The sequence below is a fragment of the Bubalus kerabau genome, chromosome 9 (assembly GCF_029407905.1).
Source record: "Bubalus kerabau isolate K-KA32 ecotype Philippines breed swamp buffalo chromosome 9, PCC_UOA_SB_1v2, whole genome shotgun sequence".
Lineage (NCBI taxonomy): Eukaryota > Metazoa > Chordata > Mammalia > Artiodactyla > Bovidae > Bubalus > Bubalus kerabau.
This window is the reverse complement of record NC_073632.1, coordinates 71,898,635-71,916,291: the sequence shown is the minus strand read 5'-3', so window position 1 is coordinate 71,916,291 and position 17,657 is coordinate 71,898,635. Positions and strand designations below refer to the sequence as shown.

The following is a 17,657-nucleotide window of genomic DNA, read 5'->3' as shown; positions in this document are numbered from 1 at the left end:
TGATAGCTCAGTTCAGTTGGTAAAGAATCCACCTGCAATGCAGGAGACCCCAGTTCAATTCTTGGATCGAGAAGATCCACTGGAAAAGGGATAGGTGGTATTCTTGGGCTTCCTGTGTGGCTCAGCTGGTAAAGGATCTGCCTGCAATGTGGGAGACCTGGGTTCAATCCCTGGGTTGGGAAGATTCCCTGCAGAAGGGAAAGATTATCCACTTCAGTATTTTGGCCTGGAGACTTCTATGGACTGTATAGTCCATGGGGCCACAAAGAGTCGAACATGACTGAGCGACTTTCACTTTCACTTTGGAAATTCTTAGACCAGTCCCATTATACATTAAAATCATCACGTAGACCGCCTCAAACATTCTACAATTCATTCAGCCAGGACTTCCCTGGAGGTCCAGTGATAAGACTTCACTTTCTAATGTAGGGAGTGCAGGTTCGATCCCTGGTCAGGGAGCTAAGAGTCCACATGCCTCATGGCCAAAAAACCAAAACATAAAACATAAGCAGTATCATAACAAATTCAATAAATATTTTAAAAATAAGCAATTCATTCAGCCAAGTGAAAACTATGTTGAAGGTCTGCTCCCTGGCATCTCTGTGACCACATGATCCATCCTCTGGGCCACCAGACAGGCACTTGTCAAGGCCAGCACTGGGAACCCCTGTCCTGAGGGGCTGCTCCCTCGCTGTGCTGGGAAATGCCCGGTGACCAGGTGAAAATGTCAGCCCACACCTCCTACTTCCTCAGGCTTGCTCCCAAGATTATTTGTTTGCCAAATGGCTGAAATAGAGTTCTGGTAAACCATTTCTCCCCCACCAAGAAAACAAGCTTGGATCTAAAGATGTGTGGTTCTGTGTGTGGAGAGAATATTTGGCGCCTGAGCATCTTTGGCTGAATAGAGGGCTGTGGGAACTGTGAACGGTTTCCCTGGATTGCATTTCTCTGCCAGCGGTTTTCTGGGGTTGACGAGTGGAGGGGAAACAGAGTTGTGGAGAAGGCTGCCCTGAGCCAAACAAGACTGGTTGTTGCCTCAGCTGCATGGGAAGCGTCCTCCTTGTTCCTAATTAGGTCCATCTGGGATGAAGATGACACATCATTTGTTCTAACAAAAGGCACATCAAGGCCTTTCAAGAACTAGAAAAGGTCCCTGTCCTGCAGGAGCTGGGGGTTGGTGGCTCCTATTTCTAAAGAGCAAGCTGATCTGATAAGACATCTGACCGAATAGTTAGATTCCAAATTTTTACATTTTGTTTAAATTCAGATATATATATGGAGGGCAGAAAAATAGAGGCCAAAATAGTCAGGCTTGCCCTTCTCCAGTTTCCAGGAATCTGCTAGATTCCTTTCTGAAACAGACTTAGGGCCTTTGCCTACTGGATGGGGTATTCTGCGCCACCTTGTGGACATAATGGAAACTGCACCTTGCCAAGGTTCTCTGAGCTCAAAGAGGAACCCTCCCCAGTTGAGGGGAGGGCTGCTATACCCCCTTCCTCTGAAGTAAAAAGCAGGCTTCAAGCTTGTCCAAAAAAGGACCACCACAGAACCGATCGAGGATGGTGTGAGCATTAACCTTCCTTGCTATTCTGCAATGCCTCCAACCATCTACGACAGTCCTAGCCACCATCTGTCGTGATCCGTGCAAATGGAGATGGGACATGGCCTGCTCTGGATCTCTAGTCAGGTGCTTTTGTGAAAATAAAGTTCCAAGGCTTTTTTCTTTTTCCATGGGAAGCAAGAAAATGGGAAGCTAATACGGGCAACAGCTTGTTCCTGCTTTTGGAATGTTGGTATTTGCAGCATGTCTGCTCTGTAATTACTGAGGACAAGAGCAAAAGCAGGACTGGGTTTTTCATAAAACATTCACCCCAGCTTGTCTTCAGTGAAGAGTGAAGCCCAGACATAGCTTGGAGCACAAAGGCACAGCCCCAGGCTTGCACTTGCTTTGGGCAGTGGCCTTTGGAAACCAACTCTTACAGGCTTCTGAAAACAGCACATCATCGGCTGTGTTGGGAGGTGGAGAGAACAGAAGCTCCAGTGCCTCACAGTCCTGTTTGCAGCCCCCTCCTTCACAGACCAGCTGCATAACCTTGGACACAAGGCCTGTGACACCCGGTACACAGGGTGTACAATCTGTACAGTGGGGGCAATAATAGGAGCTGCCTCGTGGGGTGCCTGGAGGGCTAAACTAGGTCTGGTCCAGGACTGGCTCCTGGCTGATTCTCGTAACTGGTCCAGTGAGCAGCCAACACGAGCTGAAGTTGCCCGGGCCCTCTGTGAACACCTAATAGGAAGCGCTGGTGGTGGGTGTGTGGAGGGAGGTGATAGAAACAGTGACAGGTCAAGGGTATCTGTTTCATTGTCTCTGACTCAGGACAGCCCAAATGAGGTCCAGTCCCTGTGGAGGTGAGATAGGAAGTGCAGGGTGCCCATAGGAGGTTGCAGCTACAGAATTGGAACATGTCAGGTGAGGTGATCAGAGACCAGGGCTCAGGGTCCCACTGCCCCGGCTCCCACCCTCCCACGGGCCTGTGTCTTGAAGGCAATGCTGAGGTGGGTCTCAGTGTCTGGTTGATAAGTGGCACTCAGGTTCTCCCAGGGCTCCCCTTGGAGACAATTCAGCAGAACTTAGCTGGTCTGTGTTCTGGCTGGGGCAGGTGGTGTGTGCACTGGTCAGCTCCTGGCATGAGTGTGGCCATTCCACAGGGCACCAAGGAGACACAGAACTCAGCAACAAAACCTAGGGATGGCCTTTGTCATTTCTTTTTTTGTTTAATTAAAGTATAGTTGATTTACCATGTTAATTTCTTGTCATCTCCATTAAAGAGTCTAAGTTCCGAATGTATGTCTAGAGTTTCCAAGAGGTTGCCATCCTCTCGTAAAGGAAAGAAATACACATGTAATGAGTTTCTACTGTGTCCCAGACATTATGCAAGGGAGATTAGATGTTTCATCCTCACAACAGCCCCAGGAATTATTTTGCCCATTGTACAGGTGGGGAAGGGCTTCCCTGATGGGTCAGTGGATAGAGAGTCTGCCTGCAATGTAGGAGACACAGGAGATGTAGATTTGATCTGGAGTGAGAAGGCTACTCACTCCAGTATTCTTGCCTAGAGAATTCCATGGACAGAGGAGCCTGGCGGGCTAGAGTCCAGAGGGTCGCAAAGAGTCAGACAAGACTGAGCAACTAAACAACCGACAGGTGGGAAAACTGAAGCTCAGGGAAGTGAAGTGCCTTGGCTACTCCACCTGGTTGGTGAGAATGGAGCCGGGTCAGGATGGAGACAGGAGAGTTTAGCAGTGTCGTATCTTTGTGTGCCCCCAGCACCGGGCACGGTGCCCTGGACTTAGGAAGAGCTTAGCAAATGTCTGCTGGGTTGAGAATGGGAGGATTCATGTGCCAAAAGGGCATTTGGAAACCGGGGCGGATGCCCAAGCCGGGCTCTGAAAGACCAGCTGTATAGAGCAGCAGCTGGGGAATCATTGGTTCAGAATTTGCAGTCACCTGGCCAGCGGCCTGCGGGCCCACAGCCAGCTGTGAACAAGGCCTGACTTGATCAGCTCTGGATCTTTCATTGCAGGAAATCCACCTTCCAAAGAGGTACCAGCAGGGCAGTACCCATTCATAGTCACTTCTGATGATGGACGGAAGGTTCCTGTGGTCCAGGCCTATGCTTTTGGCAAATACCTAGGCTATTTGAAGGTTGAGTTTGATGAAAAAGGAAATGTTGTCACTTCACATGGAAATCCCATTCTTCTCAACAGCAGCATCCCAGAAGGTATGTGAAATTCAGGGCAGTGATCCACCAATTGCAAAATCCGATGGCTGGATTGTGTTTTATTTGCTTTGTTAACATTTCAGGACAATGTTTCTGAAGAACTGAGTTTCTTCCTTGAGCTTACCCTACTGTCTTCTTGGATAAGGAGATTTAAAACACACCCAAATTTCAGAAGTCCCCAGGGGCTTCTCTAAGCCCTCTCAGCACCAGACACTGTGTCACTGCTTGTTGTGCTTTTTACAGCTCTACCCTGGCACAGGAGAACCGCTCTCAGCTCACGTCCCAGAGGAGAGCTGGGGGAGACCTGGGTTCAGATAGGGAAAGACTGACGATCAGGGGCCCTGGAGAGTCAGAGCTTCTGACAGCCAGAGGGAGGGGCCAGGACCCCATAGCAGGCCCTCTCATCCCTTTACCTGCCCAAGTATAAGCCTAATCATTGCCCACATCTGCACCGCGGATGCTATCCCCAGTGGGCCAGCAGGTAGTCAGATGTGATGAGTTGATTTTGGTTCACTTGGCATTTTAAGATCCAAGCAGGGCCTTATTTCCAGGAAATAGAACAGATATGCCTAAGGAAATTTCCTGGTCAAAAACCAAAATGTACACAAATATGGTGAAGAACTGTAGACTCACGCCAAGTTAGCTGAATGATGTTTGTCTTTCTCTCACGTTTAAGCCAGTCTGAGATCTGCTTTAACTGCAGGCTGATTTGTTTGTTTTCTTCTAGATCCAAACATAAAAGCAGATATTAACAAGTGGCGGGTAAAATTAGATAACTATTCGACCCAGGAATTGGGGAAAACAATTGTCTATCTGGATGGCACCGCTCAGTCATGCCGCTTTCGAGAATGCAACATGGGCAACCTGATTTGTGATGCTATGGTGAGTGGTTCCCGGGAGAGCAGGGCCCACGCCTAGGGAGGGTGGAGGACAGATGGAAGAAGAAAGGGAGGATGTGAGGACGGACCACCTGATACAGAATGAAGATGTTTAAAGATTAATGCCCAAATAGGTAATCAATGAGGACCTGCTGCATAGCACAGGGAACTCTACTCAGTGCTCTGTGGTGACCTACATGGGAAGGAAATCCAAAAAGGGGAGGATATACATGTAACATACAGCTGATTCACTCTGCTATACAGCAGAAACTAACAAAACATTATAAGCAACTATACCTCAATACAAATGTTTTTTAAAAATTAATGCCCAGATATAAGCTTGGTGTGGATTCGCACTGAGTACCCTGGGAAGGTGCCTGAACCATACCAGTGGACCACCCCTGTTTTGTAGAAAGTTTTCACTTTTATCTCAGGTTCAAGAGGTTTGTTAACAAAATAAGCCACTCATTATATACAAATAAATAATACAAATATTTATTAGAGAATTATCTAGCTTACTTTCAATATACTAACACTAAAAGAAAAGAGAAATAGGAACAGCAGAGGATACATCATCACCAAATTGGGCTTTGACTAACAGACAAACAGTGCTGGGAAGTCCCGTGACATAGTGCTGGGAAGTCCCGCGACACAGCACATCTGGAGTTCCAACTGGGAAAAGGTTCAAGGCAGCATGTCTGCTCTGTGGATGAGACTTCAAAGGTTGCAGTCTGGGGTTCCCGCTCACAATTCCCAGGCCGCAAACCATCATCATCAGTCTGCGAGCAAAACTGCAGCTCTGGTATTGTGTTAATCTTTTTCATGTAGATTACGTAGGTCTTGGAAAAGACCCTGATTCTGGGAAAGATTGAAGGCAGGAGGAGAAGGGAGCTGCAGATGATGAGATGGTTGGATGACATCATCGACTCAGTGGACATGAGTTTGAGCAAACTCCAAGAGATAGCAAAGGAAGGGGAAGCCAGGCATGCTGCAGTCCATGGGGCTGCAAAGAGTCAGACACGACTGAGCATCGGAACAACAACCTTTTTTACAATGCTGTTTGCTTTGTTCTGCAAATCTTGGAATGTTGTTGGTCCTGGTTGGCCAGATGGCTCAGCAAATTCAAAGATCCTCCCTCTATCTATCTATGGTGGCTCTCAGCCAACCCTCACAGCAGGCATGGCTGACACTCACAGCAGCAGTCAGGGCTATGTCCAGGCAGGTTAGAAGCAAGGTCAGAGGCCTGCTCTGCTTGGTCTCTGAAGCCTAAACGGGACTATTTAACCTCTTTATTGCTGGACAAGAATGAAGCCTTTATTTCGAGGTGCTCATCTAAAGTGTCTGAATTTTGGATATGGCTTTCCTTTTGTAAGATGACCTGACTCCACAAACTCCGCTTCTCTGAAGATGTGGACATAGTAATAAAACACTTTTGCTTGGGCCTAACAAAGCCAGGCTGCATTTCCTTGATCTGTCTCCTCTTGGCCCTGAGAACCTGGCCTTGTGGGAACAGCCTTCACAAGCAGAGAACGATGACATGTAGTTATCATGAGAATAGTAAGTCCCATGGTGAGTGAGATCTCATGCCCAAAGCATCCCTCTATTCACCTGTCTGTGGGCAGCACCCCAGGGGCCATGCCGAACTGAGGTCTCAGAGTCAAACTCACCACGCCCAGGGGAACCCAGGGGGCCTTTGTGCTCAGCTCTGTGCCTGGTATCTAGGATGAAGCCACACTCAATAGAAGTCTGCCAAGTACTGATCCATGTTATTGTATGGCAGAAACCAACACAATATTGTAAAGCAATTATCCTTCAATTAAAAATAATTTAAAAAAGCCTGTCAAGTAAATGACAACACTCACACTTCCCAAGGCAGGACCAGCACTGGCTCCTAAGCACCATGCAGTCCACGTGAGACAAGTAGCTGTAGAGAAGCCAGAGTGGGACTGTGTGGAGGCAGGTGTGCAAGGAAACACCCCAGGCTCGAGCAGTGCTCACCGCACAAGGAGTCCCTCCTCCCCCCATGTCAGGAACACCGCCACGGTGCTGTCCTCCTGGCCGTGACCCCGTGTCTCCCTCACCTCCTCCACCATCCTATTTTTTCAATGAGAATGTATTCATTTTATTTCTTGTCACTAAACACATATTATGTAAAAGAAAAGACTGGAACTCCATCTTAGGGGCTGTCTCTCTCTGTGTCTCCAAAATTGCCAGCTTAGGAACTGTCTGGGGACCTAGACCAGACTGCCAGGATTCTTGGTGGCCCAAGGTCTAGAGCTGAAAGGGTTCTGGACTCTGCCCTCAGGAGCAAGTGTGGGCCTGTCCTGGGGGAGCAGCCCCATGAGCCACTCTGCACAGGGGCCCCCGGCCTTTACTGGGGGTTGGCGGGGTGGGCTTTGCTCAGGGCCCCTGCTCTGGGGATGCAGGGTCTTAGGAGAGGGTTTCAGAGCTGCTGGCTGCTCAGAGTCTGACCTGGGACTGGTCACAGTATCTTATTGTTGCTTCTCAGATCATAAAGCTAGTTTTGACAAGTTACACTTGAGAGAGCTCCGGGCACACAGGGGCAGAAGAAAAGCAGCTTCATTTCTGGGAACGAACCCTCAGAAAGAAGGCCCAGAATAACAAGTGTAAATTCCTGCTGCTGTTGCAGATTAACAACAATCTGAGACACCCGGATGAGATGTCCTGGAACCACGTGTCCCTGTGCATTTTAAATGGAGGTGGCATCCGGTCGCCCATTGACGAGCGGAACAATGGTATGCTCCTGGGCCCTGGCCTCAGCTCTCTGTCTGACCAGATCCCCATACCTGGCCACGGGCAGCCTTAGCTCCTCTGTGCTGCCAGCCACAACCCACAGTGCCAGGCCCCTCAGCTTGGGTTAGCTGCCACTCAAGTCAGTGCCCCACCTAAAGGGCACACACGCACTTGTATTCTCGGATGCATGTGCACACAGAGGGAGCAGTTAGCCTTAGTGGAACCAAGCTTTACCTAAACTTCTGACTTAGGTCTTGCCTGGTGGTCCAGTGGTTAAGACTCCGCAACTCCAATGCAGGGGGCACGGGTTTGATACCTGATCGGGGAACTATGATCCCACATGCTGCGCAGTGCAACCAAAAATTTAAAAAAAAAAAAAAAATCGAACTTCTGACTCACATGAATCATTGACTGATTTATGCAAAATGGTGACAGCTTCCACCTGGATATCTGGAAAGAGGAGGACAAAACTGCCAATTTCAAGCCCTGGACAAAACAGCTGGACAACTTCCTTTAGTGCATTTACAGATATCCTGGATTACAGCACATGGTAAAACCAGCCAACCAGACAGATATTCGAGACACTCCTGTCATCTTCCCTGCATACGTGCATGCTAAGTTGCTTCAGTCAAGTCCAACTCTGTGCAACCCTATGGACTTGTAGCCCACCAGGCTCCTCTGTCCATGGGATTCTCCAGGCAAGAATACTGGAGTGGGGTTGTCATGGCCTCATCCAGGGGATCTTCACGACCCAGTGATTGAATCCAGGCCTCTCATGTCTCCTGCATTGGCAGGCAGATTCCTTACCACTGACCCACCAGGGATGCCCTAATCCTCTTCCTTGATATACTGTCAAAACAGTCTCAGTGGAGGAGGGCACGGCCAGGGGCCTCCTGATCCCCGTCTTCCCAAGCATCAGGAACACTCAGACGCAGCTGTGCTGTCCTCATAGTCTCCTCGCGGCCCCATCTCCCTTACCTCCTCTGCGGGTCCTGAAGGACACTGGGCTTGTTCGCAAGCCATTTTCCCTCTGGCCTCATCTGTGACTACCCTCAGGCACGATTACCTGGGAGAACCTGGCTGCTGTGTTGCCCTTTGGAGGCACCTTTGACCTGGTCCAGTTAAAAGGCTCCACCCTGAAGAAGGCCTTCGAGCACAGTGTGCACCGCTATGGCCAGGCCACAGGCGAGTTTCTGCAGGTGGGAGGTAAGTCACTTTCCAAGGTGAGGGGAGGCTTCCTGCTGGTTGGCTTAGCTCCCCACCTCACCAGGACCTCCTGGCCAGGCTTGCTTGGGCTTCACACACCCAACACCAATGCATAGTCTTTCAGTGGCTGTAGACTCCCAGACCACTAAGAATAGGTCGGGGTCAAAGCCCCAAGGCCCTGAAAATGAGCAATATTTTCCAAGTCTGATTTGGACATCAGACGATCTTCTCTGCAGGAGCTGGCCCTCTGGGTCTAAGCAGGTCAGCTGCCTTGAGGTCTGCTGCTGCTGCTGCTGCTAAGTCACTTCAGTCATGTCCAACTCTGTGACCCCATAGACGGCAGCCCACCAGGCTCCCCCGTCCCTGGGATTCTCCAGGCAAGAACACTAGAGTGGGTTGCCATTTCCTTCTCCAATGCATGAAAGTGAAAAGTGAAAGTGAAGTTGCTCAGTCATGTCCGACCCTCAGCAACCCCATGGACTGCAGCCTACCAGGCTCCTCCGTCCATGGGATTTTCCAGGCAAGAGTACTGGAGTGGGGTGCCATTGCCTTCTCCAGCCTTGAGGTCTAGTTTCTATTAAAACCTTAGTTGTTTAAACATTCAGTATTCTTTGTAAAAAAACAACAACAACAACAAAAACAAACCAAACCTTTTTCTACTACCTGGTAATTGCCTGGAAGCATGCAGAGGTTCAAGGGAATGCAATGTCCAATCACTATTAATAAAGATGATTTCTGCAAGGGGCAGCCAGGACAAGACATTGGAACCTGGTTCTAGTTCCACTGGGACCTGGGGCAAGTCTTCATTCAGCCTCTCAGAGAACAGTGAGAAAATGTGCCTGCTTATCTTATGGATTGCCATGAAAGTGGAAGGAAAATAAACGCTTCCCAAATTGTTAAGGACTTCTAAAGTGCTTTTGTCAACAGTCCAATAAGTTAAAATTAATATGAATAATCTTAGTTGACTGTGACACCATAGTCTGACCTCACTGTTTATACTTTAGATGGTAGACCCCCCTTGAGGGGTCTGATTGCTTTTCAAGTCTTCCCCCTTCTGGGAAGTCCCAGAGCACCCCACTGCTGGGACTAAGGGGCTGCAGAGGGTGGTGGAGTCCCACCCACTGCCCGTAGGGTTGCCCAGATATTCTCCATTTTCCAGGAAAGAGAAGAGGGAACAGAGAGAGGCACTGTGCTGGGTAGTTGTATGTTTCGCAGAAGTCACCCAGGCCAATTATTAACTATTTGTTGGTCAGCTCTCATCTGTTCCTCATTTTCCAAAGCTACTGAATCAAGTTTGCTGGACCGATTAATTCATGATGTGAATTAAAAAAAGGTGTGGTTTCTCCCTGCAGAGTCCCCAGTTGCCCACCCAGGGGTTCTCAGGCGTCCCAGAAAGACTCAAGGATAAACTTAACCAGATACAGTAGCTGCAACGTCACTTCAGCTCTCTTGCTGAAGTTTCACTCAAACTAAATGAAAACTAAGCCGCAGCCCCGTAACTCCAGATTTGGGCCAAAATCTTTCTTAGAAAACAAAAATTTTCCTTTGGATCCAGTGAAAACCTACAGCCTCCTTTCTTTTCTAGGAATTCATGTGGTGTATGATATGTCCCGAAACCCTGGGGACAGGGTGGTCAAGTTAGAGGTTCTTTGCACCCAGTGTCGTGTGCCCAGTTATGAGCCTCTCAGAATGGATAAGGTGTACAAGGTGATCCTCCCAAGCTTCCTTGTCAGCGGTGGAGACGGATTCCGGATGATAAAAGATGAAAAGATAAAACATGACTCTGGTAAGCACAAGTGTCTCTTCCCCTCCCTAACCCAAAGGAACAGAACAGATCCCAGGAGGGGAGCAGCACACGATGACACCAGGAAAGCAAAGCCAGAAACCAGATCTGCCCCTACACTGTCAGCTCCCTCCCACTTTGTTAGGAAACAGCCTAGGGTAGTAGACTCTTGCCCCTCCCCAGCACTCAAGCCATCCATCCACGCCCAGGGAAAACGTATTTTTACATAAAAAGTGTTTTAAAACTTTTAAAGTGCAGCTAAGCAGCTATTTAAATTGTGAAATATAAACATGTTGCATTTTTAGGTTGGATGTGGGAAACCATGTTAAATCATCTCAACTTTTTTTTACATTTATTTATTTTGGGGCATGCTGGGTCTTGGTTAGTTTGCTCAGGCTTTTTTTTTTTTTTTAGTTGCAGCTAGCAGAGGGCTCCTCTTGGTTGCAGTGCTCATGCTTCTCGCTGTGGTGGCTTTTCTTGTCGCAGAGCACAGGCTCTGAAACAGGCTCAGTAGTTGTGGCACAAGGGCTTAGATGCTCCACTGTATGTGGAATCTTCCCAGATCAGGGATTGAACCCATGTCTCCTGCACTGGCAGGCAGATTCTTATCCACTGCACCACCAGGGAAGTCCCCAAATCACCTCAACTTTCTTGAAGCTTTTGGTGTGAAAAGGTCAGGTAGGCATGAATGGGATATGCCGCCTGCTCCATTCAGCACAATGTGTTGGTGGAGGACATCATAGGAACCCCCAAGATGACCCCAGGTGAGTGAGGGTCATTATACCCCAGCCTCATTTTCAAAAATTCAATTGAAAACCACTTCCTGTGCATGGAGTACACTGCCAGTACACAACCCCTTCCTGTTCTCCGGGGCAAAACCTAGTGTGTTCACAAGACACATGCATAGCTTCTCTGCGTCTGTCTCTACGGCCTTATCATGAGGGTTCTGCCATGGTAGCTGCATATCCCAAGGAGGGTGGAGGGCAGAGCCAGGGCCAAGGAGGCAGCCCTTCCTGGGAGGAAAGGCGCCAGCTACTCCCAACCATTCCATGATAGGAAATGGAAAGGCAGGCTTAGAAGGTGTCCTCTTGAGTCCTGCATGAAACAAGTTAATGGCTGTGTATCACTCAAGCCCAGACTAGTGAATGCTGGAGAGAAAGATCTCACATGGAAGGCTGGGAAAGCTTTGGCTGTAAGTGTTCTCAGCCCTCATCATACATTAGAATCACTTGGAGAGTATTTTAAATTAAATACCAACTTGGTCCCAACTTTTAAGAGTGTGTGATTTACTTGGTTGGGGCAAAAGGCTTTGCAGTGATTCACTGCAGGGAAGGGTTCTTTTTAAGTACTATAGTAATACATTTTTTTATTGAGGTATAATTGAAATATAACATTAGTTTCAGGTATAAAACATGATTCCATATTTGTATGTATTGCAAAATGATCACCACGTTAAGTCCAATTAATGTCACCTTACATAATTACAAAATTTCTTGTAATGAGGACTTCTAAGATCTATTCTTGTATCAACGTTCAAATATGCAAGAGCATTGATAACTATATCCACTATGCTATACATTACAGCCTCAGGACTTACTTATTTTATAACTGAAAGTTTGTATTAACTTTTGACTCCCTTCACCCATTTGCATCCTCACCCAATCCCAGCTCCCTCCACCTCTAGGAACCATCAGTCTGTTCTCTGCAACTGAGCTTGCTTGCTTTGTTGTTGTTGAATTTATGGTATTTGTCTTTGTCTGAATTATTTCACTTAGCATAACGTCCTCAAGGGCCATCCATGTAGTTGCAAACGGCAAAAGGTCATTTTTTTTTAATAGCTGAAGAGTATTCCATTGTGTGTATATATATATATACACACATCTTTGTTCATCCATCTGTTAATGGACATTTGTTTCCTTATGCTTCCCTGGTGGCTTAGATGGTAAAGAATCTGCCTGCAATGCTGGAGATTTGGGTCCTGTCCCGGGGTTGGGAAGATCCCCTGGAGGAGGAAATGGCAACCCACTCCAGTATTCTTGCCTGGGGAATTCCATGGACAGAAGGGCCTGGCAGGCTACAGTCCATGGGGTCACAAAGAATTGGACACAACTGAGTGACTAACATACTTATCTTGGCTATTGTAAATAATGCTATAATGAGCACAGAAGTGCACATATCTTTTCAAATTAGTATTTTCATTTTCTTAGGTAAATAGGACTGGAACTGTTGGATCATTTGGAAGTTCTATTTTCAATTTCTTGAGGAGCCTCCTACTATTTTTCATAGCAGCTGCACCAATTTACATTTTTGCACACAATGCACAAGACTTCCTTTTCTCCACATCCTCATTGACATTTTTTGTCGTTTTGATCATAGTTGTTCTAACAGGTGTGAGCTGGTAACTCATTGTGGTTTTGATTTGTATTTCTCTGATAATTCATGATATTGAGCATCTTTTCATATGCTTTTTGGTCATCTGCATTTCTTCTTTGGTAAAGTGTCTGTCAGATCCTCTGCCCATCTTTTAATCAGATTTTTTGGGGGGTAGGCTATTGAGTTGTGTGCAGTCTTTATATATTTTGGATATTAACCTCTTATCAGATATATGATTTGAAGTGGCACTTTTAAAATAAAAGTCTGTCAGGTCACTGTGGGTTTGCTGTAGTTACAGGCAATTAGTATTTGTCAGTTGTCTTCTCTTTTGGAAATGAAGCCTCCATTATTTCACTATCAATTATGTGAAAATGATTCTTGAGCAGGCAAGCCAAAAAAATCCCCAAAAAGCCACATTTATTTCTCAACTAATTATCTTAACCCGGTTCCTTAGTGCCCCGACTCTGGAGTGGTTCAGAGGCAATAATGACAACAGCCTTTTCCTTTTCAAACGTTTATATATTTATTTGGCTGCTTCAGGTTTCAGCTGTGGCAGGCCGACTCTCTACTTGTAGCACACAGGCTCCAGAACCTGAAGGCTCGGTAGTGGTGGTGTGTGGGCTACTAGCTGCTTTGAGGCATGTGGGATATTAGTTCCCCGACCAGGGATCAAACCTCTGTCTCCTGCAGTGGAAGGCATATTCTTAACCACTAGAGTGTCAGGGAAGTCCCTAGGGAGGAAGTCCCTTCTTACCAAGTCATCTCAGAGTTGAGAGGACTCTATTCCCCTGAATTATCCAATAGTAGACAATGGGCACATTTCTCATCTGAAACATGACAAGCAATCAGATTCTTTGCACTTATGATCACCACTGTCCTTGTCTTTTGTGATACTTTAGCCTCGCTTATGAAAGGAGTACCTTCCTTCTTATAATCACAAAGGACTTTAAAGAAATACACTGGCTTTCCCCTTATTATTAATGAATCATTATTTTTTCTGTAGTTGAAATAATGTATGTATTTTTCTAGGTGACCAAGATATCAACGTGGTTTCCGGATACATCTCAAAAATGAAAGTGCTTTATCCAGCAGTTGAAGGTCGGATCCAGTTTTCTACAGGAAGTCATTGCTGTGGAAGTTTTTCTTTAATATTTCTTTCAGTTTTGGCAGTGATCATTATTTTATACCAATAGCCAAAAATTCTCCTTGCCATTAAATGGAACTGTATTTTTTTTCTCACGTGAGATTCAAATCGGTTTTTTAGGAACTGGTTTTACGATGGCGCAGACCGTCTTTGCAGTCTCCTAGAAGCTGAGCTTAGAGGGTTGTAAGTAAAGACACTGACATCATCACTCAGGATCAGCAACTTAGTGAACACATAGGAAAAGAAATGAAAGTGGGACCTCTGACAAGAAGGCCAGCCATCTTTAGTTTACATATGCAAATTTTAATAAAACTTTATTAACACCTTTAAACCATACACATCATTTTTCTCCTTTATATCCATTCTAATCCACCAAACAACTTATGTTTACATAACTTTATCATTTACAAGGGAATTCTAAGCACATTTTCTTATTTGATGCCCATAACTTTTGTGTGTGGGAAGACAGGCGTTTTCTTCCCATATGAAAGATGAGGAAACTAAAGCTCAAAGCCAACATAAAGCCATTTGGTAAAAGTGACGATCCCAGACCTGCATCTAGGCCCTCTGACCTCAGTCCCACAATCTTTCATCCAGTTACTGTTCAGGATGATATTTACTGGAGCCCCAAACTCATGGAGGACAAGTCTCTGCTTTATTTCTGGTCTCTCTTTTTTTCCTCTCTAGTGTGTGTGATAGGGAGTTTAATGGACTAAACACAGTGATGTTCTCTTCCTCACCACCATGTACCTTTGAGGAGTTGGGACACAAAGGGCAGCAGATAATGGGAAAGGCCAGGAGCTGCAAAAGGCCATCTGGGGTTAGGGAGAAGGGGAAGGAACGACTGGAACGCCCAGGAACAACTTCCATTAGAGAAGAGAAACAGCTAAAGCCCAGTGGCATCCCACTCCAGTGATCTTGCCTGGAAAGTCCCGTGGACGGAGGAGCCTGGTGGGTTATAGTCCATGGGGTCGCTAAGAGTCAGACACGACTGGGCGACTTCACTTTCACTTTTCACTTTCATGCACTGGAGAAGCAAGTGGCAACCCGCTCCAGTGTTCTTGCCTGGAGAATCCCAGGGATGGGGGAGCCTGTTGGGCTGCCGTCTATGGGGTCGCAAAGAGTCGGACACGACTGAAGTTACTTAGCAGCAGCAGAGTGCCTAACACATGGCATTAGCTACTAATAATTTTATGACATTCTATCAGTTCTCCATTTCTTTCCTCCTTCTTCCTAATGGGAAGGTGTCACAAGAAGAGAACCTTCTTAGAGAAGGTGTAATTCTAAACCTGCACCTGTGTCTCCCTAGCAAGATGTACTTATTCCAGGCACACACATACACACGTCACCCCTTCCTCACTTATGGAAAATCCAGAGGAGAGACAAGGTTGATTTTTCAAGTGGTCCACCTAAGTTTAAAGTCAGCTCTGCCTCCGTATTTGAACAGTCACTCTCAGTCATTCTCAAGCACAGACATGAGGACTCCTGCCTGAGAGTGGGAGCACCCTCTGAGTGGGTGCTGAGGAAATACCCAGACTAATGCCATACATGATTTATGCACCAATACTTGCTTAAAGGGGTAGTGGGGACCATGTGAGCCTGCTCATCATTGTATACATGATTCAAGGAGAAATGGGAGGCCTCACCTTAAAAAAGAGTGAGCAGACAACAGCTAAAGGACTGAAGAGGGAGAATGTTTGCTTTTTAATGTTTACAAATATTAGGTACTCTTGATACAAATGTACTTTTAAATTTCATAACCTCTTTATAAAGATTGACGCAATAAAGTAATACCCTAGGTTCTGCGCATATAGAGATTGACCATAAATGAATGCCAATAAGATTGTAAGAGGAAAATGTCAATAGGACTGCATTTGGGCTACATTTTTTAAGCCTGGCCAGTAAAATAGGGTAAACCCTATTGAAGCACAAATTTTTAAAGAACATTTTTGTAAGTTTTCTAAATCGGTGGGCCTGTATTGTTCAGTGGTTTAAGAAATGACCTAAAAATACTTTTCAATTGTAGGTTCCAAACAATAAAATTGAAGATACACTCTTTGTCTTTGGTCGTTATTTCTTCTCTCAAGCAAATACTTACAACCCAAGACAATATGACTGAAGGAAAACTGTTTTGACAGCTCATCACTGGTATCACTGCCCATAATTATAAGCCCCCTGCCATCTGACAGCCCTCCCTATATCCCATCTTACCCCCCTAAAAATAAGAAAAATACATTCAATTTTTAGGTACAGAAGAACAGTAGATAAAGGGTACTTAAGACTAATGCGACTTCCCTGGTGGTCCAGTGGTCAGGACTCCATGCTTTCACTGCGGTGGGCACAGGTTCCCCCTGGTCAGGGAACTAAGATCCTACATGCCACACAGCATGGCCAAAAATAAATAAATAAATAAAATGTATGGCTTTTATGTACAGAATCTGTTTTGATGCCAATAATGGTTTCCAAGAAATAAAGATGTTCAAGTTATATAGTGTTGGGGATTTTAATTAATTTATCTGAACTGGCCATGCATCTAAGAATCTTCCTCATTTAATACTGATGATACAGCAGACCAGCTATTACACCTTGAGCAGACACGTTAAATCCATTTGGTGGCAGAGCTGCGCTGAGCAGTTTACAACAGAGTAAGTTCCCTCAAGGGGCTTCCCTGGTGGCTCAGTGGTTAAGAGTTCACCTGCCAATTCAGGGAATATGGATTTGATCCCTGGGTCCAGGAAGATTCCACATGCCGCAGAGCAACTAAGCCTGCGCACCACAACTACTGAGCCTGAGTACTGAAATTACTGAAGCCCACGCACTCTGGAGTCCATGCTCCACAACGAGAGAAGCCACCGCAATGGGAAGCCTGTGTACTACAACTAGAGAGTGGCCCCGGCTTGCCGCAACTACCGAGAGCCTGCACACAGCAACGAAGACCCAGCACAGCCAAAAATAATTGATTTTTAAAAATAACTTGGCAGGTCCCTTCCTATTTGTGAGAGTTGCCAGGACTTGCTTACCTATCCAGGTTGCTGCATTTGTTCTAGTGTGAGTGAGTGAAATCACTCAGCTGTGTCCAACTCTTTGTGACCCCACGGACTGTAGCCCGCCAGGCTCCTCTGTCCATGGAATGTTCCATGCCAGAATACTGGAGTGGGTAGCAGTAGCTGTTCCCTTCTCCAGGATGTCTTCCCAACCCAGGGATCGAATCCAGGTCTCCCACATTGCAGGCAGATTCTTTACCATCTAAGCCACCAGGGAAGCCCAAGAATACCAGAGTGGGTAGCTTATCGATTCTCTAGGGGACCTTCCCGACCCAGGAATCAAACTGGGGTTTCTGGCACTGCAGGTGAATTCTTTACCAGCTGAACTACCAGGGAAGCCCTTCTAGGCTGCTCCACAATTTCTTCAGGTAACCTCAGCACCACCTCTCCTTGCTGCACCAGTTTTCTCCACCTTGCATTATCCCAAAATATGGATATAGTACTGCCTTCACTCCCAACAGCAGCTAGCATAATGCTGAAGTGTTAAAATAAAGCTTTAGTCATTAGGCATAAATGGAGGGAGTTACAATGCAAAAGGAAACTTACAACTCAATGTGAGACAGCAATGCTCCTAAAAAGCATCAACCAGGGCTTCCCTGGTGGCTCAGTGGTAAAGAATCCTCCCGTCAATGCAAGAGATACAGTTTGATCCCTGCTCTGGGATGATCCTGAATACTGCGGAGCGACTAAGTC

At 46.4% G+C, this 17,657-nt stretch overlaps 1 protein-coding gene across 1 annotated transcript in view; it reads left to right on the top strand.

Moving 5' to 3' along the window:
- Nucleotides 1–14,245, top strand: part of NT5E (5'-nucleotidase ecto) — a 62,710-nt gene extending 48,465 nt beyond the window's left edge. The window contains exons 4-9 of the mRNA XM_055535567.1: nt 3,585–3,782; nt 4,510–4,664; nt 7,311–7,416; nt 8,471–8,620; nt 10,206–10,406; nt 13,806–14,245. Coding sequence (XP_055391542.1) covers nt 3,585–3,782; nt 4,510–4,664; nt 7,311–7,416; nt 8,471–8,620; nt 10,206–10,406; nt 13,806–13,969 — 974 coding nt within the window. The 3' untranslated portion in view covers nt 13,970–14,245. The remainder of the gene's footprint in view (nt 1–3,584; nt 3,783–4,509; nt 4,665–7,310; nt 7,417–8,470; nt 8,621–10,205; nt 10,407–13,805) is intronic.
- Nucleotides 14,246–17,657: the final 3,412 nt, after the last annotated feature.